The sequence below is a fragment of the Rhinatrema bivittatum genome, chromosome 8 (assembly GCF_901001135.1).
Source record: "Rhinatrema bivittatum chromosome 8, aRhiBiv1.1, whole genome shotgun sequence".
Classification (NCBI taxonomy): Eukaryota; Metazoa; Chordata; class Amphibia; order Gymnophiona; family Rhinatrematidae; genus Rhinatrema; species Rhinatrema bivittatum.
The window spans coordinates 206,600,274-206,627,296 of NC_042622.1; the positions used below are offsets into that span (position 1 = coordinate 206,600,274).

General features: G+C 46.1%; 1 protein-coding gene across 2 annotated transcripts in view; it reads right to left on the reverse strand.

Annotated features, from left to right (window-relative positions):
* The window catches only part of UNC45B (unc-45 myosin chaperone B), a 108,773-nt gene that overhangs the window by 60,442 nt on the left and 21,308 nt on the right, over nucleotides 1–27,023 (reverse strand). For both annotated transcript variants that reach the window (XM_029612781.1, XM_029612782.1), the window contains exons 5-8: nucleotides 22,764–22,853; nucleotides 20,901–21,068; nucleotides 17,750–17,915; nucleotides 5,510–5,680 (exon numbers count right to left, since the gene is read on the reverse strand). In XM_029612781.1, the coding sequence (XP_029468641.1) occupies nucleotides 5,510–5,680; nucleotides 17,750–17,915; nucleotides 20,901–21,068; nucleotides 22,764–22,853 (595 nt within the window). The remainder of the gene's footprint in view (nucleotides 1–5,509; nucleotides 5,681–17,749; nucleotides 17,916–20,900; nucleotides 21,069–22,763; nucleotides 22,854–27,023) is intronic.

The window sequence follows — 27,023 nt, forward strand, 5'->3', positions numbered from 1 at the left end:
GGCCTTCGCGTAGCAGGCTGTGGCCATGAGATCCATGTGAGGGAGCCCCCAACGTTGCACTATCAGACGCATTGCTTCCTCCAAGAGTTCCCATTCTCCAGGATCGAGATGTTGCCGGCTTAGGAAATCCGCCTGCACGTTGTCCACCCCTGCAATATGTGAGGCCGCCAGGCGGAGCAGATGGACTTCTGCCCACTGCATCAGTTTGTCCGCTTCCAGGGAGACGTGACGACTCCTCGTGCCTCCCTGATAATTTATGTACGCCACCATAGTCACGTTGTCCAAGAGTATTCTTACCGCCCGATAGCGAACCAGGGGAAGGAAGTCCCTCAGTGCTAACCGGACCGCTCTGGTCACTAGCCGGTTGTTTGGCCATCGTGCTTGAGCTTCCATCCACAGTCCCTGCAGAGATCTCAACTGACATACCGCCCCCCAGCCCGAGAGGCTGGCGTCCGTGGCGTCCAGCCACCAGAGAAAACTCTCTTCTGCATCCCGCGGAATCGGGAGAATAGCCTGAAAGTCCCATGACACCAGCTTCCAGCAGGATAGTAGAGCCATCTGGAGAGGGCACAGATGCGCAAAAGCCCAGGGAACCAGATCGATAGTGGATGCCATGGATCCCAGGACCTGTAGATAATCCCAAGCTGTGGGCCAAGAGAGCGCAGAAAAACGGTGTATCTGGTCCCGCAAAGCTTGGGCCTGCTCCGGCCGTAGGTAAACCTTGCCTTTCTTCGTGTCGAACCGTGCACCCAGGAAATCCAACGACTGTGACGGAATGAGGTTGCTCTTGGCATAGTTGATAATCCACCCAAGGGATTGCACCACTCTGCCGACCGCTTGATAACCCTGGGTCAGGGATTTCACTCGTATGAGCCAATCATCTAGATAGGAGTGCACCAGAATCCCCTCCCCGCGCAGAGCGGCCGCCACCACAACCATGACCTTCGTAAAGACGCATGGAGCCATTGCCAGCCCAAAGGGGAAGGCCTGGAATTGAAAATGTTGACCCAATATCTTGAAACGGAGGAACCGTTGATGTGCCCTGTAGATCAGAATGTGTAGATACGCCTCCGTGAGGTCCAACGAGGCCAGGAACTCTCCTTGATGTACCGCCGCCAGCACTGAACGAAGGGTCTCCATCCTGAAACGTGGTACCTTGAGAGATTTGTTGACTGACTTGAGGACCAGGATGGGGCAGAAGGCGCCTTCCTTCTTGGGAACCACGAAATAGATGGAATAGTGGCCCCGGCCCAATTCGGCGGCGGGTACAGGCACTATGGCCCCCAGCACGAGGAGCTGGTCCAGGGTCTGGCAAACGACAAGTTGCTTGTGGAGGGGTCCGCATGGAGAGAAGATAATACTGTCTCTGGGGGCGCGTACAAATCCAAAGCGTAACCGTGTTTTAGAATATTTAAGGCCCACTGATCCGATGTGATTCGGTCCCACTCCTCGTAGAAGAGTGAAATCCGACCCCCTATCCTGGGGGTTGTCATGTGGGTCAGCCTGGCATCATTGGGCTGGCTTTGAGGACGCGCCCTGACCCGGTCCTTCCTTGCCGGGCCTGCGCCCTCGAAAGGGCCGGTTCCAAGAATGAGAGCGGAAGGACGGTGTCCGGGGTTGTCTGTTGCCTCGTATTACGAAACCGGCATTGTGTGCGAAAACGATTTCTCGAGGAACTGAAGGATCTTGTGGAACGTGGTCCGGGAGTCTATGCACTGCATTCTCACCTAGAGACTTGATGATTTGATCCAGATCTTCCCCAAAGAGGAACTTTCCCTTGAAAGGGAGTGATCCCAGACGAGTCTTCGAGGAGGAATCTGCTGTCCAGTTGCACAGCCACAAAAGGCGGCGGGCTGAAACCGCAGCCACCATCGACTGGGCAAAGACCCATAATAGATCATATAAAGCATCTGCCCCGTAGGCAATCATGCCTTCCAATCTGTCCGCCTGGTGGGCCTCCTCTGTAGGCAGGTCCTGGGAAGTGAGAAGTTGTACCCAGCGGAGACCTGCCCTTTGTGCCAGGGAACTGCAGATGGCCGCTCGCACCCCCAGCGCTGATACCTCAAATACTCTCTTGAGGTAAACCTCTAACTTCCTGTCTTGAAGATCCCTCAGTGCCGTGCCCCCTGTGACCAGGATGGTGGTACATTTTGTGACCGCTGAAGCCGCGGAATCCACCGTCAGGATCTTGAGCAGATCCAGAAACTCCTCTGGAAGGGGATATAGCTTCTCCATTGCCCTGCTGACCTTCAGGGTGGCCTCGAGTGAATCCCACTCCCTGGAAAGCAACTGTAGGAACGTAGGGTGGGAAGGGAAAGCCATGGCCGGTGGCCGGAGCCCCACCAGCACAGGGTCCCACTTTTTTGCCTTGGGGTTGGGGCCTGGCGGTTCCGGGGGGGCATCGATATCCAGCTCCTGAAGAATATGTGGGATCAGATCATCCAGCTTGTCCCGTTGGAAGATGCAAAGTACCCGGAGGTCATCCCCCTCCATCTGGGCCGCCAATAAGGGGTTGTCCCCTGCTGGATCCGGGACCGGGTCCCCTCCCTGTGGCGAAGGATATCCTATGGGAGGTCCAGGGGGGTCCCAGGATGCACCCGTCAGCCCCCTTTCCCGTGAGTTACTGCCCCGGGGAGGAGCCCCCCCGGGACGGGGTCTGTTCGTGCCAGCTTGGGGGGCGGGGGTCCCGGGATGAAATCCAGTGGCTGAGACATCCGTTGTAAAAATGCATTGTGCATCAATACCACAAATTCTGGATAAAAAGCTGGGACCCCCCCCGGGGCTCCCCCAACTGAGATCACGGCTCCGACTCCTGAACTTGAGCCAAAACTGGCGGCAGCACCGGAAACGGGGCCTTCATCTGAGGTCCCGGGATCAGTTGTGTCTTGCAGCAAAATGGTCGCCGTTCCCGCACTGAGCGGGAACGGGGCCTGGCGCTGTCCCCCATCGCGGACATGTCTGCGAACTCCGGCGTCGCTCCCCTGCTGCGAGCTGCCTTCCCCGCCGGGGAGGCAGCTGGTACAAAGCCCCTCCCTCGAAAGCCGGCCCCTGAGCCGGCCACACGCCGTACAAACCGCCGCTCTCGGCATGCCGAGTCCGTAGGGGGGAGGGGCAAGAGAGCGCGGCAATCACTCCTCGGCGCCTGGACAGATGGCACAATCCAAAGGACCGCCCCGAATGCCTCACCGACCCGGGAACTCTCCGAAGGCCGCCGAGGAATGGGACCTCCTGGCGGACGGCAGCCCCGGGGAATGTAACGTCGCGGGGCCGCGGGTCGGCACACAGTTGGGGGGGGGGGGGGGGGAGAGAGGTTAGAGCCTCTAACTTGCACCCCGGTGGTCAGGCGCAAGTAAAAGACAATCAAACGGAATTAAGGGAATATAACTAGTATAAAATAGAAACGAGAATAATCAACTAGTTATTGATATATAGGCACCAATAGAATTACCTACTTCTAGGAATTGCTATCTCAAACAAACTTTTAAAAAAAATTTTAAAAAAATTTTTTAATCAAAGGAAGTGGACCTCAGCACCGGCTCAATCATTCTGTTAACAAACAGTAATCAAATGATTACAGAGCCGAGTTAGTACAATCACAGGTCCACTGCCTCAATTTTATTCTAAACTTATTGAGAATATATATTATTTTTTATGGAATTTTTAATTTCTACATTTATTGAAAATATTTTTTCTTTAAAATTTATAACCTTAAGATTCTTGATTTCCAATATTATGACTCCATCGAAGCCTAATAATAAATTTCCAAATGAACGTTTTCACAAATCAATGCAGTAATTGAAATGAGTTTTTAACTGTATTATAGAGCCTTCCGGCTTTCATTGTTCCACTCAAAATTGGCTGCAATGATGTTTCTCCAAATGAGCAACTTTTAATTTCCGATGTTGTAAATCATTGCAGTGGTTGAAATGGATTTTTAGCTTGCATTAAGTAGTGTAGGGGTTAGGGGCCACTTTTACATGCAGAGTGAGTCATATGAACAAAATAGTACACTCTTATGAAGATTTGATGTCTTTCGGAGCGAGGAAACTCACACAAAGATGAATTTGTACAATGTTCTCTCAATCTAGCTTGATGTTACCCAGGTAGAGAATCCATCCTATAGGATTTCAGTATTTTTGGTCCCCAGAAAACATGAGCAAGTAGCTTGTGGGCAGGGTACTTGCTCAGATGCAAGTAGAAACCCTGTTGACAGTGGGAGATTTCCAGAAGAAAGGCACATGTGCAGGTGCAGGCAAATCCTGCCTAGTGCTTGCTGGGACCCTCGCGTGACAAAAGATTTAACTTCTGGTGGATCGCAGGCATAGTGTGACGGCCTTATGTGACCGCTCACCTTTTCAATTAATGTCAAAGGGGCTTACAGCATTATTAGTATTCAGATACATTAAATCCCTAATCATAAAGAGATACTGATATAAGTGCATATTTGAGGCAAAGTGAGATAAAGAGGGAAATAAAGACATTTCTGCAGGTAAATGGGCTCTTTGATTATTGTTCACTTCGTATATAAGTAAAGGTACACGTGTCTTTCAACAATGCTTGTGCCTTTATCCTCATACAGCAGAGGCATTTCCGGATGTGGAGAGAAGGTGGAGAATGGAGCAGTGCATATAATTTTGGTTATACAAAACTATGTGCATTCTTTAGTCCTGAAAAATTAGGTGTAGAGAAAGCAGGCGCAAACCTCTGCTTGTAATATTTCCTTGGGCAGTGATACAGGTACAGTTATCACCATAGTCTTGCTTTGAATAATTATTGATTCAGACCTAGTGGGTAAATGTACCCATGGATTTTGCAACAAAATGCCCAGTTTTGATTATTTAACTCCAACGTGGCCTTCTCATGGTCACCGGGAGTGTTAGTAGGGGAAGTGGGATCTGACTCATGGTTTCACCTGGTTCTCAGCCCAATGCTCTATCCATTAGACCACTTCTCCTCATTACCACAGATCACTGTAGAGGTCAATAGTCTGACCAGGTTCAAAAAGAGATTCGTCGTCATCATCATCATCATCACGTGCCATCTTTGCCTCTAGTTAAATGGTTTATTAAGTTCTTACCCCATGTTCCAGGTAAACCGATCTGATATGGATTTATTCATGAAGGTCGGTATAGAAAAATGTTAAATAAATAAATAAATACATACATCTTCGGCACAAAGATTGGCAACTATGATGCGGCAAGTTTATGAAGGATAGGTCAATCAACGGGTAGGGATATAACCACAGGTTCAAGTCATCCCTGAACTATGACTGTTGGAAACTGGGAGGAATGTGCTAGGATGGCCAGTTCTACACATGCCCTGCTTATGACACACTTCCTTTATGCACCCGCTGTTTGCTGCCATCTGAAACAGAATGCTGGGCTAGATGGCCTTTAGGCTTTATGATCGTGTGAACCACAGTTGTCCTGAGATCTTTGGACTTTGACATGCTGCAACGCCACCGAGTACAACCATAAGTCATTGCTCTCTTGTTCCCTGAGCTACTCACCGTTGTCAATAACAAAAAGGGATTTGGAGTGGTCATGGTTGCTGAGGTCCTTTCTGGGGATGTTTTTGCTGAGCAGGTTGAGGGCCTGGTCCCGCCCATGTCCTGACACTTTCTTGTTCACCAGCATGTCCAGCAGGTATACCGTAATCATCTTCAAGTCCTTCTTGGTGTCTGTTGTAAAAAAAAAACCCCAAAACATAAACACACAGGCAGCCCAAGAGCAAGTCAGAAACTGCTATCTAAATATGCTCTTTTCATCTTCAGTTCTGCTTTAGCGCTCAGGGTCTCTCTTCCCCTCCTTTAGAGGGGGAATTTTCAAAAGCTCCCACACAGATGCAAAGCCCGCCGGTACTGTTATCTGCAGACTTTGCACCAGTTCTCTAAAGGAAAATGTGAGCATTCTGTCCCTCTGCCCCAGGACAAAAGCACCTGCAGGGATTTGCGCCTCCTTCCATCCTTGAAAATTAGGGGGCTTGATTTTCGGAAGTGTAAAACTCGGTTTTCTGCACTTAAATGGGCTTTTTAAAATTACCCAGAGAGTTGACGGCATAAAAGTAGGCGCAGAAAGGATTCCATACGCACACTAGAAAGATGCGTTCCAGGGGCTGGGAAACCATTTTCAAGCACGCTTTTGATTTCTAAAAGCATCCGCCTGAATGGCGGCATGCACATTTGTGCTTGCTCCTTTGCAGCGCATGTCGCGCGGAGTTTCCGCACATGCCCGCTGACTCTCAAAGTGGACTCTGTGCACGCGTAATTCTGCTTTGGAAATGTGGACTACAGATTGCACGCAATTTCTACATGCAGACGTTAGCCCTAAACTCACTGTAATAAAATTACCATTAGGCTGCGTAGATTTGAAAATGTAATCTGCACATTTTATTTCCCTTCTGCAACCTAAACAGCCCCCCTCCCTTGGGCATGCTTACTTTTGAACTGGCTAAAAGTACACATGAGGTTGATCCCCTGTGCAAAGCTTTAGCCAGGTAAGAGCTGGGCAGTCTTCAGACAGCCAAAGTACCCGGGTAAACAGGCCTTTATCCAAGTAAATGGCTTCTGACAGTCCTCAGACTGCATATTTAGGTATCTATCACCAGATAACATCTGAGGCTGAGAATAAGACTGCTCCAACCTGCTGAGACATTTGCAATCTCTGAAAAAGTAGCGTCGATTAGAACAGCTTTTGACAATTTATTTATTTATTTAAATTCTTTTAATATACCGATGCTCAAGACCAGGTCTTATCGTACCGGTTTACAATGAACTAGGGGGGAAAAAAACCAGTTAAAAAAAAAAACCAAACAGTTAACAATGGAAGCAAGAAATTCTCCAGATCATTCCATTGCTGACGTGTACTTAGATGGAGTGAGATGGGCTGAATTTGATATGGTATCTGAAACAGAAGTCAACCTTATCATTGACAAATTAAACTGCTCCACAACTCCACTCAACCCTTGCTCTACAGCTATAAGGAAACTTATAAAAGATGACTATGATAAAATGAGGAACATGGTTAGAAAAAACTGAAAGGGGCAACTGCAAAGTTAACAGTTTAGATCAGGCAAGGATGTTTAAAAATACCATCTTGGAAGCCCAGAACAGATGTATTCCATGCATTAGAAAAGATAGAAAGAAGTCTAAGTGACTACCAGCATCATTAGGTCGCTGAGAAGGGCCTCCACAGACATCTCTCTGGTTGAGCAAACCAATATAAACCAGTGGCTCCTAAATAGGAGTTGTACAATGTCAATGCTAGCAGGTAATCATCACCAAAACCCCATAAAAAGGGTTGAACAATACAGGCTCGCCTGCCTTCCTTTTAACTGGCAGCCATCTTACTTCCATCACGGAGTGAAGGACTTGGAATTCCCCAATCCTTCGAGTAACCAATGTCCAACAAACTCTTCTGCTGAGTTGCTGAGAGCAAACTGAAAAAGCACCTCCATGCTTGTATATACATGGAAGGCCGCCGTTGCTTATTTACTTTCGCATCCATCCACTCCATCTGCATGTATTCCATCATCACAGCGGTCCACAATTGTGAAACTGGCGCAGTGGATTCAATCCATTTTTGCATGTGACCCTTACAAGCTACTGTTAGGGCAAAACAGAGAAATCTCGCTTTACCATTCAAGCTGCCTTCATTTTGATACAGTTCCATTACAAAACTGTGAAGGATTTCAAAGGGGCATGGGATAAACACTGTGGATCCCTAAAAGGCTAGAGGATGGGAATAAATAAAAAAGCTTAACCGGCACGAAGCAGCAGTTACTACCCTTAAGAGAAATATGGGGGTACCCTGCACGGAGCAGCAGTTACTACCCTTAAGAGAAACATAGGGGCAATCTGCACAGAGCGGCAGTTACTACCCTTAAGAGAAGAATGAGGATAACCTGCACGGAGCAGCAGTTACTACCCTTAAGAGAAACATGGGGGTAACCTGCATGGAGCGGCAGTTACTACCCTTAAGAGAAACATGGGGGTAACCTGCATGGAGCGGCAGTTACTACCCTTAAGAGAAACATGAGGGAAACCTGCATGGAGCAGAAGTTACTACCTTGGGAAGCTTGCTGGGCAGACTAGATGGACCATTTTGGTCTTTTTCTGCCGTCATTACTATGTTACTATGTTTTTTCCCGTCAACTGTACTCCAGTGTATTTCTTCACCAATTTCAGCACACCTGCCCAAAATGGTTGAACTAGTTCACAGTATAACAACTTATGGAACATCATCCCATTTGTCAGACGACACTGATCACATAAAGGAGAGGCAGTCAGCTTCATATGGTATTTCTTAACATCGTCTATATAGGAATGGTGCAAAATTTGGTATGTCGTTTCTCTGAGTCACACATCTGTTAGGCCTCTATGAAGAGCCAGACAGCATTTCATCACCAATGCATTGGGTATATCAATAGGTAGAGCCATACTCCAAAAACCACTTAGGGAAGCGAGTCCAGAGTTTGCCATCTTTTGTTTGCAAAACAAATGCCACTGTGCCATAAAATTGTTGCTTTGTCCCGTGTCAGACATTACTTTTGCCAGCATCTATTCTTGTGCCAGTTCCTCCGGCTTCCAATGCAGGGAAAAAATGTAGTGCTTAGTTTGCAAAGATGCAAAGAACCATGAAGCTGGCAGACTGAAACTAGCCTGGAGCTGAGCAAAAGAGCATACAGTTTTCTCAACGTCATCATACATTTGCCGTATACATTTTATACCAGATATGTCCCATCGCTGAAATACCTGACGATGTTCAGTACCCGGGGCAAAAGCAGCATTCTCCCGCAAGGGTAATAATAGTGACCCAGTACCTTATGTTCTAATGACACAACAAGTTTTGTGACTCAGTTTGTAAATACTTTCTTTTTCACTGGCGCTCTTCCTGATATCTTAAAAAGAGGGGGGATATGATAGAGGTCTTTAAGATCATGAGAGGTCTTGAACGAGTAGATGTGACTCGGTTATTTTCACTTTCGAATAATAGAAGGACTAGGGGGCATTCCATGAAGTTAGCAAGTAGCACATTTAAGACTAATCGGAGAAAATACTTTTTCACTCAACGCACAATAAAGCTCTGGAATTTGTTGCCAGAGGATGTGGTTAGTGCAGTTAGTGTAGCTGGGTTCAAAAAAGGTTTGGATAAGTTCTTGGAGGAGAAGTCCATTAATGGCTATTAATCAATTTTACTTAGGGAATAGCCACTGCTATTAATTGCGTCAGTAGCATGGGATCTTCTTAGTGTTTGGATAATTGCCAGGTTCTTGTGGCCTGGTTTGGCCTCTGTTGGAAACAGGATGCTGGGCTTGATGGACCCTTGGTCTGACCCAGCATGGCAATTTCTTATGTTCTTATCCAATACAAAAAAAAAGCAACAGCTGATACCATGCAAATATCAAACTATCTCCTCTCTCTCATACTTAGCCAAGATTTTAGAAATGCTGTATTGCAATAATTCACTAATTTCATTGACTCATACTCTTCTTTGGATCAATATCAATTTGGTTTTCGGAAACATCAGAGCACTGAAATACTTCTCCTTTCTAGTTTTGATATGGTGTGATATGGGTTTGATAGCGATACTTCTTTTGTTCTCATCTTGCTTGCTATTTCTTCTGCATTTGACACGGTACAACTGCTACAGTCCTTTCCTGGTTCACTTCTTATCTAACTAACCATTGCCAATGAATTGTGTTTTGATTCAAATGCATTCTCCTGGACACCTCTACCTTCTGGTGCACCCCAAGGCTTGGCTTTGTCAATGGCTGTATTCAACATCTTTCTGACTCCTCTCTGCCGCTTCCTTGCAAGCCTTGGGGTACACTTTAAACATTATGCAGATGATATACAATTCTTTTTCCCCTTGAAATCCACGTGGTCCCTTACAGAACAATTACTCTCACTGTGCCTTTCTTCCATTCATTCTTGGCTACAACATAATAAGCTTGCCTTGAATATCAATAAAACAGAAATGATCCTTCTTTCTTGATTTCCCATCTTCGATAGGATAACTTTCAAAAACCAAGAGATTGCCATTTGAAACAAATGTACAGAACCTTGGTGTTCTCATTGATCCATCCTTATCAATGCAGCATCACATGAAAGCACTTGTCCAAACTTCTTTCTTTAAGTTGTGTCTACTTCATCACCTCAAGCTTCTGTTGTACCCTCCTGATTTTTGCACCGTTCTTCAATCTCTTCTTTCTCTGTTCTAGACTATTGTAACTCTCTATTCACTGTCTCCCGGCTTGCACTACTTGTCCCCTTCAAATAATTCAAAATTCTGCTGCGCGTCTCTTAACCAACAGCCCTGTGTGTAATCACAGCATGCCAGCACTGCAATCCCTTCTCTGGCTCCCCGTCGGTTACCCAATACAATAGAAATAAGGCTCTCATAATTCATTCTCTGCTAAACGATATTTCCTCCCCTGAATCTCTGCCTTTTTGAAATTTTATTTCATCTGGTCATTCTCTCAGATCTTCTCATCAAGGTCTTCTGGATATCCAATCTCTAAAACTTGCCTTCCTCAACGAATTATTTGAGCAAGTCTTCTTAACTGCTGGGACTAGTCTATGGAACTCACTGGGGATAAGGACAACTAGAGAAGCAATATTTTTCAACAAGGCCTAAAAACCTTCCTATTCCAGAAGGCATATATGGCAGTGTCAAAAGAACTTATGCAACATTTTGAGAATTAGTTTATGTTTTCTGACAATATTTTTAAAGTCATTTGTACATTTGTGGGACCACACTATTATGGATGTTTTATTGTACCCCGCCCTGAACTTTGAAGGGTGGGTAACAAATCTTTTAAATAAATAAAATACAAATAAGGCCATTTTTCTACTCTGTTGATCCTTTACATTATTTTAAGCCACCTCTTTTCCATGGCTTCGATTCATGGGCCCTAACTAATCATCGTCACACGCACAGATAAACTTCTCTATTAAACATCCATACCAGATGATAAAGCAGCAAGCAAAGCAGAAGAACTGGCAACCTACTTCAAAAACAAGATACCAAATCTACTAACTCAGTCCATTAATAATAACAATAATAATTACACTACGCCAGTAATACCTCGAGCTGCAGTCTCATCACAAAAGGCTAGCCTTAAGGAATTCGAACCGACCTCATCCTTAGAGATCGAAAATATCCTAAAAAAGCTCAAACCTTCTTCTCACCCTCAGGATACCATACCCACCAATCTCCTCATCTCTTGTGCTAAAATCATATCCAAACCCATCGCACAAATCATAAATTGCTCCTTCTCTCACGGGATTGTACCTGACCCACTAAAAATGGCAATCATAAAACCACTCATAAAAAAACCTAATCTTTCTCCTGAAAACCCAGCCAATTTTCGACTAATAGCTAATCTACCATTCATCGCAAAAATCTTGGAACGAGTTGCAAACAAACAACTAACAGAATACCTAAACGACCACAACATTCTTTCCCCATCGCAGTTCGGTTTCCGCCAATCTCGAAGCACCGAAACCCTCCTAATCTCATTAACGGACTCTATATTACTTAATCTTGAAAACAGACAACCGTGTCTTCTCATCCTCCTAGATCTAACAGCAGCTTTTGACACGGTCAATCACAACACATTAATAGATCGCCTGGCAGAAATTGGCATCAGAGATGAGGCCCTCAACTGGTTCAAATCGTTCCTACAGAACAGACAGTATAAGGTCAAGATCAACAAGGAAGAATCTCAACCAGTCACCTGCAACTTAGGAGTCCCACAAGGATCATCACTCTCTCCAACCTTATTCAATATTTACCTTCTGCCACTCTGCCAGCTCCTCATCAACCTGAATCTCGTCCACTACTTATATGCAGACGATGTTCAGATACTGATTCCAATTACTGAATCTCTCCAAAAAACTCTGGACTTCTGGAACTCTTGCCAACAAGCCATCAACAACTTACTCACTAGCCTCAACTTGATCCTTAATCAAAACAAAACAGAATATCTCCTCATTTTTCAAAATGGAACCTACACACTTCCAAGTACCATCTTGTCAACTCAATTAACAATAACCCCACAAGTCAGAAATCTAGGAGTTATACTTGATAACCAAATGAATTACAGATCACTCATAAATAACATCGTAAAGGATGGATTCTTCAAATTACAAGTCTTAAAAAGACTGAGACCACTCCTACATTTCAAAGACTTCCGATTAGTTCTACAAGCAATCATTCTCACGAAAATAGATTACTGCAACTCACTTCTACTGGGTCTCCCTGCCAACGCCATAAAACCGCTACAGATGCTGCAGAACGCTGCAGCGAGGATCTTAACCAAGTCCAACAAAAGAGACCACATCTCACCCATCTTAAAAAGCCTACACTGGCTTCCCGTCAAATTCAGAATACTATTCAAAGTGTTCTCAGTAACCCACAAGGCAATACACAACCTGGCACCACTCGAGCTCACATTCCCTCTCCAACCCCACACATCTTCCAGACCAGTGAGACAAGCCTTCAAAAACAACCTTCAAATTCCACCGATGAAGTCAGCATTAAGTAAAAGAGCTTTCTCCACAGCTGGGCCTAAACTCTGGAACTCTCTCCCATCAGAGCTCAGATCACTGCAATGCTCCACTACATTTAAAAAAAGACTCAAGACTTGGTTATTCAACCAAGCTTTCCCATAACATCAACCTGCGAAATATCCCTGCCAATATCCCCTCAGTGGTAACACGCTAGAGAACTATATAGATCTTCTCTAGAAATCACATGATCTTTGGCAGTCTATTATCTTTGACAGTCTATTATCTTTGGCAGTCTATTATCTTCGGCAGTCTATTATCAAAACCCAACCTCTAGCCTATATTAGGCACCGCTCATGTTAATTATGTTATTACCCCCATATATCTTAATTATGTTATTACCCCCATATATCTTAATCCAAGTTAATTCGACCTGTTCATTGTAAGACATTTACTTGTCATTGTTGTTATTGTTTAAAATGTAAACCGAATTGATCAATAATTTTGTTATTGGAAAGTCGGTATAGAAAAATGCTAAATAAATAAATTGCAGTTATAATTTTCAGCCACTTCACACATCATCCAAAGGAGGTCAACATTTTCTGAAGCTTGGTGAAGATGGTCAGAGTCTCAGGACCTGTCAGTGTGCCAAATTTAAGGAAAATTGGGTCACCAGTACTGGAAATAGGTGATGACGAAAAACAGTACAATAAGATAAATGTTGTGATTCTGCCTGTTGTACAGCCTCCCAACCACCAGAGGTCTTCGGGGAGCTGCTCCTACCCTCTCTCCAACTACAGTTTCTGTGACCTTATGACTCAGCAGGGCCCAGCCTATTTAACCCTGCTTCTTCTGTGTATGCTCAAGGCCTTGTCATAGAGACTGCTCAGCTCCCTGCTTGGCCCCACGTCTCTGAATGCGTTCTAGTTTTCCTAAGCCTTCTTGTTCCAAGTTTGGCTCTGTGGCTTTACTAAGCCTTCTGCTTTTGCCTTGTTCTGTGGCCTCCCTAGGCCTTTTGTGTTACCTGTCTGGTCTATTCTTTGTCTTATTTATCCTGTCCTGCTCCATGTCCCAGCCTACTCCAATGTTCCAGGTTCCAGCCTGTTCCAGGTTCCAGCCAGTTCCAGTGTCCCAGCCTGTTCCAGGGTCCTTAGTCTGCTTCAGAGTGCCACGCCTTCCTGCATCCAGTTCCAGACTCCAGCTGCCTTTGGTTCCAGCCTTGCCTCGGCTCCAGTCTCCAGTCCAGCACTAGCTTCAGTCCAAGCTGGCTGCCAGAACCCAAGGGCTCAACCTGCGGGGGAGGTGGCTGGTATAGGCTGAAGATTCCCTAGCTTAGTTCTCTCTTGTCCTGTAACCCGGGAATGTTCCTGTGGGGGTTTCCCAGCCTAGCTGGGTTCTCAATCGCAACAATAAATTAACAATTTTGAATGATTTTTTTTTTGTTCACAAGCTCAGAAGTAGAATTTTTATAATAAAAAACTTTTAAAACCCTATTTAGAGAATACAAGAAAATAAGATATGCCATTAAGGCCAGCATTCTGCTTCCAACAGTGGCCAATCCAAGTCACAAGTATCTGGCATAGCATCCAAAGATTAAAAAGATCTCAAGCTACTATTGCGGCGACCAGAACTGTACACAGTATTCAAGGTGTGGTCTCACCATGGAGCGTTACAGAGGTATTATGACATCCACTATTTTATTTGCCATTCCCTTCTTAATAATTCCTAACATTCTGTTTGCTTTTTTGATTGCCACAGCACACTGAGCTGACGATTTAAATGTATTATCCACTATGACGCCTAGATCTCTTTCCTGGGTGGTAACTCCTAAGACAGAACCTAACATTGGGCCGATTTTAATAGCTACGCGCGGGCGTAGATTTGTGCATGCAATGCGGCGCGCACAAATCTACGCCTGATTTTATAACATGCGCGGGCAGCCGCACGCATGTTATAAAATCCCTGGATCGAAGATACTGGATCGAAGATACTGTGGGTCCAACCACAGAAAAGTGGGGTTTCTGTGGTTGGACCCCAAGCTGGAGTTGCTGTACCAGGTCCCGTAGGATAAAGGGCTAGGGTGTCGAAGTTCCAGTACGGTACACGGGGAGGCAGAGGTGATGTTACCTAGAGTTAACTCACCGACTGATTCTAGATCCGAGCGTTTCCCGGGCGTTCGTGACAGCGGGCAAGAAAGTGCTCCTTGCCCCCGCAATATAAACACAGGCCCTGGGCCCAGCACCTTCTCCTCTCCTCTTGGGAAATAGGCCCCCGGCCCAACTGCATGGGTTCCGCATCATGTGGCCCCGAGGAGGCAGGAGGAGAATGCCTGGTTCAAGGTGGTGTGGTTCCGGGGCCCCCAAATCCCCGAGCGGGTCTCCTCTCCCGGAACTGGCGTTGGATGCGGCGGTCCACACGGCCAACCAGGTCAATAAGATCATTCAGGTCGTCCATGAGATCTCTGGCTGCCAATTCGTCCTGAAGTCGTGGAGAGAGCCCCTCAAGAATATGCCATGCAGGCTATCGCTTCTCCAGTTCAGCTCGGCAGCTAGGGTCTGGAACTTCACGGCGTACTCCGCCAAGGGGCGCTTACCCTGCCATAGCTGGACGCAACCGTGGGTCCGCGGGAGGGCTCATCATAGATCCGTCGGAAGAACTTGACAAACTGAACCAAGGTGGCTAAGCGGGGATCCTGACGCTCCCATAGGGAAGAAGCCCAAGCCAAGGGCCTCCCATCCAACAGGGAAATAATGTAACTTGTTTTGATCTGGTCTGTGGGAAATTGCGCTGGCAGCAGATTGAAGTGGATATAACATTGGTTCAAGAATTCGCGACACATTTTCACGTCCCCTGAGTACCACGAAGGTGCTGGCATCTGTATGGGCACAGAGGGCCCGGTATTAGGGATGGCTGTGTTTAAAAAGGGATTGGTTAAGTTCTTGGAGGAGAAGTCCATTACCTGCTATTAAGTTCACTTAGAGAATAGCCACCTCCATTAGCAATGGTAACGTGGAATAGACTTAGTTTTTGGGTACTTGCCAGGTTCTTATGGCCTGGATTGGCCACTGTTGGAAACAGGATGCTGGGCTTGATGGACCCTTGGTCTGACCCAGTATGGCATTTTCTTATGTTCTTATGGCTACCGGCAGAGGGACTGGAAGCGGCGGCTCCTTCCACCCGGTCCGTTAACCTCTGCACAGTTGCCACCAGCGAGTCGAGGCAAGTTTGCTGCTGCTGCAACCTTCGTGCGATTCCCGGGATGGCCTTCAAGGTCGAGAGGTCCCCCGGGTCCATGGCCTTATAAACTGTTAGGATCGTGGACCCTTGGGCAGGCTGTGGCTGCGGATGCCCACAGTGGGTGTAGCAGCCGGCGCTGAGAAGAGGCTTCAGAGACGGCTTCACCACTGGAAACCCGAGGTCTCCCCAGGAGGAGCCCGTAGGGACCCGGACCTCTTGGTCTTAAGTAGAGCTTATGCGACCAAGGATCAGAAGAGCAGCCTGCCGAGGTAATCCAATGAAGAGATGGCGCCCAAGAGGTCAGAAGAGACTTCACCCTTGGAAGCCCGTGGTCCCCCCGGGAGGAACCCGTGAGGACCCGAGCCGCTGGGACTTAGGAGAACCCTCCGGGCAGATGACCAACAAATACCTGCGGCAGTGGAAGAGACGAAGCCGAAGTCCAGGAGCAAGCCAAGGTCAGGAGCCAGATGCCAAAGCCAGGGACGGAAGCAGAAGCCGGAGTCGGAGAACGAAGCAAGGTCAGGAGCCAGGAATCAGATGTCGAGAAGAAGCAGGAACCGGGAACAGGAAGCACAACTAGTCACTCCAAAGAGTCAACCTCGTTGCAAGGCGAAGTAGGAGTGTGGCTGCAGGATTTAAATACCCTGCAGCGTCTGACATCAGTTGGAGGGTGGTGCTGGAGTTTCCTGCGCTGGTCCCTTTAAGTTAGGAGCTCCGGTGCGCGCACGCGTAGGGGATGGGGTTATTCGCGGCAGGACGCCGGCGTCTCCCTCGAGGGGAGAGTGTCGCGTCGGAGGACTGAGCAGGCCCGAACGAGGTGCCAGCGGCCCAGGCCGGGGCAGAGGTGAGTGAAGGTCCTGGGGCCCGGCCCGGGACCACAACAGTCCACTTTCCAGTCTTCAGGTATAATGAATGATTTTAATGATAGGTTACAAATTAATTGAAATAAGTCTGCAATTTCATTTTTTAATTCTTTCAGAACCTCGGGATGTATACCATCTGGTTCAGGTGATTTACTACTCTTCAGTTTGTCAATCTGGCCTACCACATCTTCCAGGTTCACCATGATTTGGTTCAATTCATCTAAATCGTCCCCAGAGCAGGTGTCTCCCCAACATCCTCTTCAGTAAACACCAAAACAAAGAATTTGTTTAGTCCTTCCACAATGGCCTTATCTTCCCTAAGTGCTCCTTTAACCCCTCAATCATCTAATGGTCCAACCGACTCCCTTGCAGGCTTTCTGCTTCGGATATATTTTTAAAAGTTTTTATTATGAGATTTTTGACTCTATGGCCAACTTCTTTTCAAATTCTCTCTTACCCTGTCTTATCAATGTCTTACAATTAACTTGTCAATGCTTATCCTTTATCCTACTTTCTTCTGATGGATCCTTCTTCCAATTTTTGAATGATCTGAGAGAATGACCAGGCGAATAAAATTTCAAAATGGCAGAGATCTAGGGGGAGAAAATATCAGCTAAAATAGCCTCTTTCACCTCACTTTTTAGCCATGCCAGCAAACGTTTGACCTTCCAACCACCATTCTTAATGCGTGGAATACATCTGGACTGTGCTTCTAAGATGGTATTTTTTAACAATGTTCATGCTTGTTGCACACTCTTAACCTTTGTAGCTGTTGTTTTTTTTTTTTATTCATTTACCTTTAAAGCCTAACAATTTATTTTTGTAAAGTCTTTCTGTAGACACCCTGCTTGGCTGTTTTACAATCCTGGGTTTATTCCTGTGATCTCCTCACTGTTATCCAATGCAAAACATAGCATGCATTCATGGGCTCTCTGGACTAAAATCCGAAGAAGGGATACGTGTGATCTTGAGAGTTCAACACCTCTGGATTATCCTTAAATTGGACCAATAAAAGGTATCAGAATCGAAACAGAGTCTACTTTACTAATAAGTGGTTACAGAAATGATAAAGTTCACCTCTGTTCACATGATCTCAAGAGACCTGGTTAATAACAACATTTAGACTGCCGTTACTTACCCAACACCAAGGCTTCTTCCCTTCCATGATCTTTCTTGTCCTCCCCGGACAAAGAATCTACGATAGTCTGGAACAGGTTACAAGTAGCCAGTGCGATTTCTTCATGGTCCACAGCCATAATTCTACCAATCTTGTCAAGTCCCACCAAGTGCAGAATAGCAGCGGCCTAGAGGGAGAAGAAACCTGCATTATGGGTGCTTCTCTCTTCCACAGTCAGCTCAGTGTCAGCTGGGGCCTTTCAGCCCTTGCTACTGCTCTGAGCACAGGTGCTCTGGACTTCCTTTAGGAGGTATTCCCTGATGTAACTAGAAACAGAAGTGGCACACAAGGATGAAATATTGAACCTGGCACTCGCAAACCAGGACAGGGCTGATGCTACCCATATGACACGAGTAGCACAAATTACCAGGGTGCATTTATCACACACTGAGCGAAAATTGCCCCCAGTACATAGAGTCGTTCCTTTTTCCTTAAAATATCCATGCAAACATTTGATAAAGAATAGGGAGAAAAAAAGAGGGATTTTTTTTGACCCAGATCAGTTTTCAGTCTTCCTACAGGATGAGATTCAACATGTAGAAGGAAACCGTTGCGTGAGCACTCCTACACCTTTATTAATACATTTATATTTGTTAATTGCAATTTCTGTGGATTATGCTTCAGTCCTGTGGCAAACCCGCCTAATCTTACTCACTTATTTCTTTATTTGAGAACGGATGTGTTTTCTCTTTTGTTACCTTCAGGGCAGCTTTCCCCCAGTGTCTCTCTCATTGTGAACTTTGTTGGAAAGGATGGATTTGAAGATACTTTTTCTTGTTGATTATTATTCTCTCTTTTTTTTTTTTTTTGGTGGGGAGAGCGTTTTATGTCTTTGCTATTTGATTTCAGGATTGCATCTTGGAATACATATTTTTTAAAACAGATAAGAAAAATATAAAAAGAAAGGAAGAAACAAGATATCTTTCAATGGTATTCACAAACTGAGAGCATTGATGATCAATTTCTTGATGATCAAGATCTATTCCCAGCAGACATGTACTCAGGAGAGTGGGGGGAATGGAAACAGAGACATTTGCTATAAGGAGACCCGTGTCTGTGAATCTTATGGTTTAAGTCTGCTATCTCTGGAAGAGAAAATTAATGTAATATATATTAGCAGTATATTCGCTAAAATAATACGTTATTTATTTACATATTGCCTGCCTTTGTGAATTTGAGATTCACCTAAAGCACTTTACAGCGTATTAGAATAGCATCACATAAACAGGTTAATTGCAGCTTCTCAATAATTTAGAACAGCAGCAAAAACCACATTCTAACTTAGCCCCCGACAGACCCTACACATTGACAAGCTCTGCTAACAACATAGCAAACTCAGAGGACAGGTAATCCAGCAACAAGGATGTTATGTTAGTTTGTAGCAGCACTTACAGCATTTGAGGTGATGCCAGGCAGTTTACGAAATAAATTTACCATCTTTGAGCATTAAAAGCTTGACAATAGAGCCAGGCTCTTATTTGTTCCCTGATGTGGGTACTCATAGGCCCTTAGTCTCAGTGAAACACTTTTTGACATGTCACACAAGAAGTCATTATTTTGCTCCCTTTGTAACATGACATTTGTGCTACAACCTTGTACTTGTTTTCCCAGACCATCGGACGCTATAAACTAGATAAAAATGCAAAAAGAACTGGATCACAAAGTCATACCTGAGAGATGCCTGCTTACCCCTGCCTTGTACCCGCTGCACATGTCTGAGAGATACCTGCTTACCCCTGCCTTGTACCTGCTGCACATGCCTGAGAGATGCCTGCTTACCCCTGCCTTGTACCCGCTGCACATGCCTGAGAGATGCCTGCTTACCTCTGCCTTGTACCTGCTGCACATGCCTGAGAGATGCCTGCTTACCCCTGCCTTGTACCTGCTGCACATGCCTGAGAGATGCCTGCTTACCCCTGCCTTGTACCTGCTGCACATGCCTGAGAGAGGCCTGCTTACCCCTGCCTTGTACCCACTGCACATATTTACCCCTGCCTTGTACCTGCTGCACATGCTTGAGAGAGGCCTGCTTACCCCTGCCTTGTACCCGCTGCACATGCCTGAGAGATGCCTGCTTACCCCTGCCTTGTACCTGCTGCACATGCCTGAGAGAGGCCTGCTTACCCCTGCCTTGTACCCGCTGCACATGCCTGAGAGATGCCTGCTTACCCCTGCCTTGTGCCCGCTGCACATGCCTGAGAGATGCCTGCTTACCCGTGCTTTGTGCCCGCTACACATGCCTGAGAGATGCCTGCTTACCCCTGCCTTGTACCTGCTGCACATGCCTGAGAGATGCCTGCTTACTCCTGCCTTGTACCCGCTGCACATGCCTGGGAGATGCCTGCTTACCCCTGCCTTGTACCCGCTGCACATGCCTGAGAGATGCCTGCTTACTCCTGCCTTGTACCCGCTGCACATGCCTGAGAGATGCCTGCTTACCCGTGCTTTGTGCCCGCTGCACATGCCAGAGAGATGCCTGCTTACCCGTGCTTTGTGCCCGCTGCACATGCCTGAGAGATGCCTGCTTACTCCTGCCTTGTACCCGCTGCACATGCCTGAGAGATGCCTGCTTACCCCTGCCTTGTACCCGCTGCACATGCCTGAGAGATGCCTGCTTACTCCTGCCTTGTACCCGCTGCACATGCCTGAGAGATGCCTGCTTACCCGTGCTTTGTGCCCGCTGCACATGCCTGAGAGATGCCTGCTTACCCCTGCCTTGTACCTGCTGCACATGCCTGAGAGAGGCCTGCTTACCCCTGCCTTGTACCTGCTGCACATGCCTGAGAGATGCCTGCTTACCCCTGCCTTGTACCCGCTGCACATGCCTGAGAGATGCCTGCTTACCCCTGCCTTGTACCCGCTGCACATGCCTGAGAGATGCCTGCTTACCCGCCTTGTACCCGCTGCACATGCCTGAGAGATGCCTGCTTACCCCTGCCTTGTACCCGCTGCACATGCCTGAGAGATGCCTGCTTACCCCTGCCTTGTACCCGCTGCACATGCCTGAGAGATGCCTGCTTACCCGTGCCTTGTACCCACTGCACATGCCTGAGAGATGCCTGCTTACCCCTGCCTTGTACCCGCTGCACATGCCTGAGAGATGCCTGCTTACCCGTGCTTTGTGCCCACTGCACATGCCTGCGAGTGTCCTCACTGCTGCCAGAACCATTTCTGTATCCTTGGAGTCCATCAGCTGAAGCAGGAGGTTGATCCCATTGTTCTGGAAAATCTTCTCTGCTCCTGCATCTTCCCGACTGAGGACGATCAGATTGTTGGCAGCCTAGGGAAAATGGAATTCTTCATGAAGTCTTTGGACTGCAAAACCTTCAACCCAATGTCTTCCTGCAAAACTCAAAAATCTTTATTCGGTTGATCAAGGCCCCGATCTACTGCGTCACTCTCGTATCCTTCACTCTGCAAGCTCTTCTCCCTCATTCCCTTACCCTGGCAGTTCCCTCTCTCCACCAGGGGCTGTGAACGCTGCCTCCACAGCATCCTTTGGAGATGCCACTGAGGCACAAGGCTAGCCCCAGGACCTGACTTTTATGCAAATATGTCAAGCTGTGATAAGAAGTTTGCACATGGGAAAGCTCCTTATTGTGCAGGAAATAAATGCAAGCAAAGTGTGGGAATTTGCGCTTATCACAAACATCCGTGTGTTATCTGCCAGCACCCAAAGTGGTCACAGGCAGATATGGTAATGAGCCGCCTTGCACTTAAATGCATGCAGGCAAAGCAGCTCTGAGCCTTGGCAAGCAGTAGCTCAGGGCATGGAAAATCTTTGCCTGCTGTGCTTCCCAGGGCCATCCTGCTTAGAGGGGATGCAAGCCCCTGCGCCCCCTGGCCAAAATCCCTGCTGGCTCTCAGGAGCTAAGAAAAAGTCTCCAGGCAATCTGCACCTGGCACAGAAATTTAAAAAAAAAAAAAAAAAGTGAAAAACAATTAAGCCCAACTCGTGAAAAAACAAAAATCGCTCCTGTCATTCCTAATTTCTTCCCCAGGTCCCTGGGAGATGCAACCATCCCCTGCATGCCCCCTCCCCCCCCCCAGCTGTGAGCTGAAAAAGGGCAGCAGCGAACCTCCCTCGCTCCTGCCCCACACCAATGAAGATGGGGGCGCCAGCTGATCTGCTTATTCGTCCTGACCCCACACGTGCGGGGGAAGGGGATCCAGGGGTCAGCCGGCGCCATTTTGGAAGTCGGTGCCATCAGGGAGGGTTTGAAGCAAGGTGCATGGCTCAGATCTTCAAATCTACGTGCACTGTTTCCCTGCACAGAATCTGGCCCAGGTGAAAACAGATGCAGAAGTCGCATGGATCCTTTCTACCATACACAGTACTGAAAAGGAAAGCACGCACCGAGGCAGGCTTTTTAAAAACTTCCCCCCTTTGCTTTTTAAAGAAGTACTTCTAAGACTTCAGCAAGCAAAGTGCCCGAGTGTGGATGGACGAGCCTGTCCCGGCAGCAGACAACGGAACGTCATCGAGCGACCGTCGCCGAGACAACACTGCGCAATGTTTAATGTATTGGCTCAAAGGGTGACCAACTTCTCCCAGGTCAACCGAACAGGCTGATCCAGCCCTGGTTTTGCCCTGTTGCATGCATGATGTTGTAGTTCTGATTTGATTCTCCTTACACAGTCAGAACAACAACTCCATGCATGCAACAGGCAAAAATCAGAGCTGTTTGGTCATCCTGAGGTGAATTGGCAACTCTGTTGACCCACAGCCACAGGACAAATCCACCTTCAATAAATTAAACTAATAATCGTGTATCTATTTATTTAATTTATATTCTGCCTTTCAGGCACTTCAAAGCACATTTCAGACTGGTCCCAAGAAACAAAGATTCATGTAGCGAGTAATATTATCTGCCTACCTCCTACAGTCTGCCCAGGAGTTCTTCCCCTCCCCCTTTGCCCTGCGCTGACCTCTCTCCTACGCTGCTTAACCCTCGGTCATGAGCCAGGTTCTCACCTTCTCTCTCTTTTCCTTCTCGCTGTTCTGATCCAGCAACACATCGAACATCTTCTGCACCCTGGAGTCTGTGGAGAATTGCACGTGCAGCTGTGTGAGAGAGAGCATCGTTAGGAGAGACTCACCCTAAGGTAACCCGGGAACTGGGCAGAGCAGGAGAGAGAATGAATTAAGAGAGGTTTTCAAAAAAACAAGAGAGAGATGCACTAGCCATGATGCCCTCATACTAAGTAGGTATTTATACCTTTAATTTATCGGCCCACCTAGTTACTCGAGGTGAGGTGTGGGTATTAGTGTAGGGGTTAGGGGCCACTTTGACATGCAGAGTGTGACGTACGAACAGAACAGTGCTCTCTTGTGAAGATTTGATGACCTTCGGAGTGAGGAAACTCACCCAAAGATGAGATTTGTGCAATGTTCTCTCAACCTAGCCTGATGTTACCCAGGTAGAGAGTCCATATGCAGATATTGCAAAGGAACTGGTGGAGGCGGTGAAATTGTTGTTTTTGGTAGGCTAGGCACATTTTATAACATTTTGGTGAGTACACTAGGAAATTATTGGTGTTTCTGGTAATTACGCACATTATACAACCATTTTTTATTATAGAAATGGTTAGGTAAGGGGTGCTTTTGGGAGCTTTGGAACGCATTATGGGTATTTCCATTATTTCCTATGGAAAAAATAGTCTTGACTTACAACCAACTTGAGTTACAACCAGCCCTCTGGAACCAATTGAGTTTGTAAGTCAAGGGACCACTGTATTCATTTTCGCTTTGACCTGGCAGTTTCCTCCTGCTCCTTTAGCTGTCCAGCTCAGCTGGAACCAGAGGTGGGATCTTGGGACCTTGTGCCCTATTTTACATCCCCTCTCAACTTACTTTTAATCCTTGGCTGAGGACGGGAGGGGAGGGGTTATGCCCCAGGGCTTCTTTCAGAACCACATCTGGCCACCATGCTGTCACTGCATGATGACAGAGACTCCTCACCCTTCCCTGACTAAACAGAGAAGTTTACACCTGGGCTTGGGACTGAACCCATCTACATGGTGCTGGCCAACAGGCTAGCCCCCATCCCAGGTATTTAATGAAAAGCCTCACTCAACAACCTCTCCAGAGCTTGGCTGCATTGTGTTCCTTGTGAATATGCCAAAAAGTCACTGAGAGGAGAGGATCACCTTTCTGGTGGCCGGAAAGAATCAGTATGTACTGCTTGGAGAAATTTTTAAAATTTAAAATTATTGGGGAGAAGTAAACTATTGGAGTGTATTATTTAGTGTGTTCGTGTGTTTTGTTTTAAATAGGTAGTCAGAAAGTCAGGCAACCAGCAGAAGTTTGTGTGTTTGTATTTCCTAACCGTCCCACTCTTCTCCCACCCACCCCTAGCTCATCCTTTAATTTATAGGCAGGTGTCACTTTCACACTTAAAAAAAAATGTAAAAAAAAATCAGCCTTTTAACTTAAACTCAGAATCTCCCCATACCTTATCAAGAGTTTGATTATTCCCTTGTAGGACAGTACCAGATATATAGTGAATACACTAATACATTTAAAGGACCCTAATCGTATGCAATCCTACACCCAGAGCAACCTAAAAATTAACTTGGAATTGAACAAATTTAAGATGAAGGCAGCAGTCCAGCAGCAAGAGGGGGGCCTCCAGATTTTTTGCATCGAGTGTCATGTGTATGATTTTTTACCTGCCGGTGAGAAGTTGTATGTGTGCATCCAATACAAAGAGCTCCTGTCTCTCAGAGAACGAGTCCAATCTCTGGAGGCTAGAGTGGCAGACCTGGAGGAACTGAGGCAGACAGAGAGATATATAGATGAGAACTTCAGGGACATAGTAGCCAAGTCCCAACTCCAGTCTATCATCCCTGGTGCTGCCTTGGAGGAGAAAGGTCTCATGATTGGACAGCATCAACCTGGTGCAGCAGGAAATGATCCTGTTGCAAGGACCTGCTCTCCAGGTGGTGCATCATCCTCTCGCACTGAGGATATCTCTCCCAGGGCTTCTGCCAAGGATGGAAGTGTTAGGATAGCCGTCATAGTTGGTGATTCGATTACTAGGAATGTAGACAGCTGGGTGGCTGGTGGGCATGTGGATCGCCTGGTAACACACAATTAAGCTCTGGAATTTGTTGCCAGAGGATTTGGTTAGTGCAGTTAGTGTAGCTGGGTTTAAAAAAGGTTTGGATAAGTTCTTGGAGGAAAAGTTCATTAACTGCTATTAATCAAGTTTACTTAGGGAATGGCCTCTGCTATTACTGGCATCAATAGCATAGGATCTTCTTGGTGTTTGAGAACTTGCCAGGTTCTTGTGGCCTGGTTTGGCTTCTGTTGGAAAAAGGATGCTGGGCTTGATGAACCCTTGGTCTGACCCAGCATGGCAATTTCTTATGTGTACCTGGTGCGAAGATGGCGGACCTCACGCGTCACCTAGATAGGATTTTAGATAGTGCTGGGGAGGAGCCAGCTGTCATGATACATATGGACACCAACGTCATAGAAAATGTGGGAGGGAGGTTTTGGAAGCCAAATTTAGGCTCTTAGGTAGAAAGCTGAAATCCAGAACCTCTAGGGTAGCATCCTCTGAAATGCTCCCTGTTCCACATGCAGGTCACCAGAGGCAGGCAGAGCTCCAGAGTCTCAATGCGTGGATGAGACGATGGTGCAAGGAAGAGGGATTCAGTTTTGTAAAGAGCTGGGGAACCTTTTGAGGAAGGGGGAGTCTCTTCCGAAGGGATGAGTTCCATCTTAACTAGGGTGGAACCAAGCTGCTTGTGCCAACCTTTAAAAAAAAGATAGAGCAGCTTTTAAACTAGGGGAAAGCCGACAGTGCTCAGCAGTGCATGGTTCGGAGGGAGGTATCTTCAAAGAATACTAATGAAGCATTAAAGTTAGAGCATCCCAACAGAGAGGGTCAAATAATAAGAAAGTAGTCCAAGTGCCTATAATTAAAAACTCACCTGAACTAAAAGATTCCGCTGTATCCCTGTCAACTGAAAAGCAGAATCTAAATACAAACAAAAAACTCACTTTGAAATGTTTGTATGCTAATGCCAGAAGTCTAAGAAGTAAGATGGGAGAATTAGAGTGTATAGCAGCGAATGATGAGAGACAATTGGCATCTCAGAGACATGGTGGAAAGAGGATAACTTATGGGACAGTGTTATACTGGGGTACAAATTATATCACAATGACAGGCGCTTTATGTCCGGGATGGCATAGAGTCCAACAGGATAAAGATCCTGCATGAGACTAAATGTACAGTTGAATCTTTATGGATAGAAATCCCTTGTGTGTTGGGGAAGAGAATAGTGACAGAAGTATACTACTGTCAACCTGGCCAAGATGGTGAGACGGACAGTGAAATGCTAAGAGAAATTAGGGAAGCTAACCAAATTGGTAGTGCAGTAATAATGGGAGACTTCAATTACCCCAATATTGACTGGGTAAATGTAACATCTGGACATGCTAGAGAGATAAAGTTCCTGGATGGAATAAAAGACAGTTTTATGGAGCAATTGGTTCAGAAGCCGACAAGAGAGGGAGAAATTTTAGATCTAATTCTCAGTGGAGGACAGAATTTGGTGAGAGAGGTAACAGTGGTGGGGCCACTTGGCAATAATGATTATATGATCAAATTTGAATTAATGACTGGAAGGGGGACAGTATTTATTTATTTATTTATTAGTTTTATATACTGACGTTCGTGGGGTACATCACATCGGTTTACAATAAATGAAATTTAAGATTCAATAACAAGAAATTACAGTATAAAATACAATAAAAATCAAATTATAAGAATATAGTTAAAATATCATAAAATGCAATTAAGTGCTGTATACATTTCTAACTGTTCTAATAAAATAGAAGACTGTGTATGTAAATCCACGGCTCTAGCACTAAACTTTCAAAAGCGAAATTTTGGCAAAATGAGAAAAATAGTTAGAAAAAAACTGAAAGGTCCAGCTACAAAGGTAAAAGGTTTGCAACAGGCGTGTACATTGTTAAAAAATAGCATCCTAGAAGCACAGACCAGATGTATTCCATGCATTAAGAAAGGTGGAAGGAAGGCAAAATGATTACCGGAATGGTTAAAAGGTGAGATGAAAGAGGCTATTTCAGCCAAAAGATCTTCATTCAAAAACTGGAAGAAGGATTCATCAGAAGAAAGTAGGATAAAGCATAAGCATTGGCAAGTTAAATGTAAGACATTGATAAGACAGGCTAAGAGAGAATTTGAAAAGAAGTTGGCCA